Source organism: Diadema antillarum, unplaced genomic scaffold, assembly GCF_040938485.1.
Source record: "Diadema antillarum isolate AM-2024a unplaced genomic scaffold, OU_Dant_1.0 seq00000718_RagTag, whole genome shotgun sequence".
Classification (NCBI taxonomy): Eukaryota; Metazoa; Echinodermata; class Echinoidea; order Diadematoida; family Diadematidae; genus Diadema; species Diadema antillarum.
Window position 1 is genome coordinate 47,813 of NW_027271622.1, and position 3,976 is coordinate 51,788.

Sequence of the window (3,976 nt, forward strand, 5' to 3'; positions counted from 1 at the left end):
GTGTCGCCGTGGCAATCAAGACGTCATCCTGATTGCACAAACAATGAGAAATGCCCTGCAGTATCTTGTCCATTGTCGCTTGGAAAATCTTAGGCGATGACTTTACACCATACGGGAGCTTGGTGTACGAGTATAACCCCATATGCGTGTTAATCGTGAGATATTTCTGACTTTCACGACTGACATTTAGCTGAGCGTACGCGTGTGACAAATCCAATTTTGAAAAGACTGTACATCCCGCTAGCTGAGCATACAAGTCTTGTGACGTGGGAAGTGGATATTGCTCATCGTCCACCGCTTGATTGATTGTCACTTTATAGTCCCACACAGTCGCATAGAACCATCTGCTTTGGGCACAACAACAACTGGAGTCGCCCAGTCGCTGTGATCAGTTTTCACAAGAACACCGTTTTCCTCCAGTTTCTTGATTTCTGCTTCAACCTTGCTCCTAAGTTCATACGGTACTGGTCTGGCCTTGCAGTACACAGGTTGCGCATCTTGACGGACGCGAATATGTGCCTCCTCACCGACGATGCCCTCATAGCTGTCCTCGAATAAATCACTGAATCGCTGCAGCATATCGTTTGATGGAGATGTAGTGCGAAATACGCTGTTCCAATCCAGCTGTAGCTCAGCAAGTCAATCACGACCAATCACTGTCGGCTTGTTTGTGTAGTTCGCAACGATAATTGGCAGATTGATGGATGCACCCTTGTACTGAACATGGCATCTCATTTGCCCACAAATCTCGAGAAGTTCACCGGAGTATGTCCGTAACTCAGTTACACACGTTGTGAGGGGAACATGACTGAACTGCGCTTGGTACAGTTCTACACTCATGATAGACCGGTCAGCGGCAGTGTCGATCTGCATCTCAATCGGTTTACCATTCGACGACACAGTAGTATGAAATCGAGATGTTTCAGTCGCAGCATAAACACAGTACATACCCGACTCGGCACTTGGTCTGGTATTGCTGGCTTCAAGACCATGCACGGCACCTTTACGCTGTTGCTTACCAGGCTTTTGCTGTTTCGGCTGTCGACACGCTGATGCAATGTGTCCAACTTTCTGGCAGTTGTAACACTTTGCATTCTTAAAAGAACACGTACTCGCTGGGTGATTTCCTTTACACCTGTAACAGCTCTGTTCAGTCTTGATGCTTGCCTTGTTGCTAGCTTTCTTCAGTTTAAAACTGGAACGTGAAGACTGAGCATGATGTACGGCTGCAACTGGATGCAGCTCCTTTGTCTGGATCGATGCCATCTCCATCGATAAAGCTAACTTACACGCCTCCCCAAACGATAGCTTAGGCGTGCTGAGAAGCCTTGACTGAATACGTTCATCCAAGAGTCCACAAACAAAACGATCCCGAGGCGCTCGCTCGAGAAACTCTCCAAAATTGCAGTGCAGTGACAAATTCTTCAATGCAACGATGAAATCTGACACAGTCTCACCTTGTTTCTGTTTGCGGGTGCCAAACTTGAAAACTCTCTGCGATTTCCAGCGGCTTGGGGTTAAAATGTTCTTGGAGTCTGGAGATGATCGTCTCAAATGGAGCATCTTTTGGCTTGACTGGCGCCAAAAGATTGGTGAGAGTACCATAATGCTCAGGTCCAATCTCCATCAGCAGTATCGCCTTCTTTCTGTTGGAAATTGCTGGATCTGTAGCAGGACTACCAGTTTCTACTATGTTGTTGGCTATGAAGAACATGTCCATCCGCTCAATGTAGGATGTGAACGGCTCTCTCGCCCTGTCAAACTGACCTAGTCTGCCGGTAATGGGTGTCGCCATTTTGCTACTCGATGCTGGTGCGTGGTGCGGTAAGCGTAAGCAGGATCAGGATTCAGTCACACACAGTACATGCAACCGCACAGGTAACTGCACACGTTGTTACTCACTGCAAAGCTGTATGCCACCAGTTCTAAAAGATCCCCTTCTGCAGGCAATTTTGTTCCATTGTTTCCAGTTTTTAGCTTATCTGGAACTTCTAAAGTCCCCTGAAGTTCTGGCACTTTTCCCAACAGACGGCGATCCCATCCTCGTCGCCAATTTGTAATGTCTTTAGGGTAGACATTAAACAAGACATGACACAAATTGTCTGCAGTTCACATGTGTTTCTCTGGTTTATTTGCACACTAGTCTTGTAACCAGTCGTTTTGACATAACATGAATATACACCATTGTGTTACATGTGATGTATATACACCATTGTGTTACATGTTATGTATACACGACAAATTTGAATCGACATAAATTTTGATACAAATTGTACTTATACACATCCTCAATTTCACATGCAAATGAACTTTTCAATTAAGCACTTTTTGCAACATAATCTCTATCTTCTCATACAGAATTTGATTTTAAATTACGTTTACAACTAAATTTTTCTCGGGGGTTGGGGGTAAACTGATGTTCAACAACTTTGTCATGTCAAGTCACATTCTATACATATTATTTGATTCATTGGAATGCAAAGCTTGTCTTTACAATATGTTCACATATTACATTCATCTCTTTGACTACATGGAATGCCAGACAAACCAATGATTTTGACATAATTTATAGCATACTTACAAAATTGCAAAAAGGAAAGAAACTTATCCTGCTTATCAACACATTCCAATCTTTGGAAGTTCGTACGAAATTCCAATTTACTGTTATTTTTGATACCTACAAATTATGTAACTTAATCGTATATTCGTACCATCTCATCTAAATTTTGTATTTACTAAAGGAATGACCACATAGGAGTAGATTTCTTGGAATACAATGCATAACACGCAAATGAAATGTCCTCTAATGAAGTACATGGGGTGTACAAACTTTGGAAATTGTTCCTGTAGCAAATTGCCTTTTGGTGGTAACTTTCCTCAAATTCTAGGCACAGCATGTGCTATCCGATTGTCCTTGCTTTTGATGTGAGCCAATTTCAGTCCGTATGGTTGGATGAATATGCTCTACTGAACGAGTCTTGAGCTTGTCCCTGAAGAAGAGCGAGAAGTTTATGGTTCGTAAACACAGTTACCGTAGTGCCGTTCGGCCAACACAACGCTCACACACTGCTTTCTAACTGTTATAAAGTCCGTCTGATGGCGATTTAACTTCCAGAGAATGTACCTGACGAGCCTCACAAGACCAAGGTCATCGTCAATATTTTGGAGGAAAACAGCAGCAGCTCCAACTCCCACAACGCTAGCAGCAGCTTCAGCTCCCACTACACTTGCGTTGGTAGTAGGTTGGGAATCCTTCGGTCGGTGCTTCCATGACAGCTTTCGTCATCAGCGCTGTAGTCAGCTTGTGGAACGCCTAGCACTCCTCTCAGGTTCCCGAACAGTCAAACTTCACCCCTTTCGTCGAAGATACCACTATGAAACACATACTGACGTTCTTTCTTCATCTGATGCTTAATATTCTTATCAGGATTCAAGTGATAGTGTTTTTGTTTGATAGGTGAGCTATCCCCTATAAGTTTACATCATGCACCCTTTCTGCAATGCATTCTAACTACTGATAATGCCGTCCTGCTGCTCCTGTTCAGACACATGACCCAACACCTCAGACGGATTGACTGACACGTCACATCCGAAATCCACATCATGTGGAATTTCAATCCCATCAAGATTAACCTCTATTAACCTATATTAACTATATCATCTTTTTCCTATTAAACCAACTCCTCGACAAGGAATCACCCACATGACTTCATCATCAACCTCTTTCTCTCGACTCTGTTTCACTGCTTCAGGCCGTGTTTCAACAGAAGGGGGAAAAACTTTGGGATATCATTTTTCTGGATTTTCTGTCACTGTATCTACCACAGGATGTTCACGAACAACTGGCGATAGCACGACTTTGCCACCAGCAAATTCATTGACTATCAACAACGAAGTTCCCTTCATTGGCAGACCTAAGAAGTGGCGTACCGATCGCGTGCCCCCTTTGATTTTGTTCTTTTTTTTACAAAAGAAA

General features: G+C 43.4%; 1 protein-coding gene across 1 annotated transcript; it reads right to left on the minus strand.

Annotated features, from left to right (window-relative positions):
* Positions 1-639: 639 nt before the first annotated feature.
* Positions 640-1,272, minus strand: LOC139737976 (uncharacterized). The gene has a single exon (XM_071648643.1). It carries the CDS (start codon positions 1,270-1,272, stop codon positions 640-642), a length of 633 nt encoding a protein of 210 aa, XP_071504744.1.
* Between the last annotated feature and the right edge of the window lie 2,704 nt (positions 1,273-3,976).

Bases quoted from the DNA above. Each gene is read 5' to 3' on its own strand.
- LOC139737976 (XM_071648643.1), bottom strand. From the start codon at position 1,272: ATGGAGATGGCATCGATCCAGACAAAGGAGCTGCATCCAGTTGCAGCC.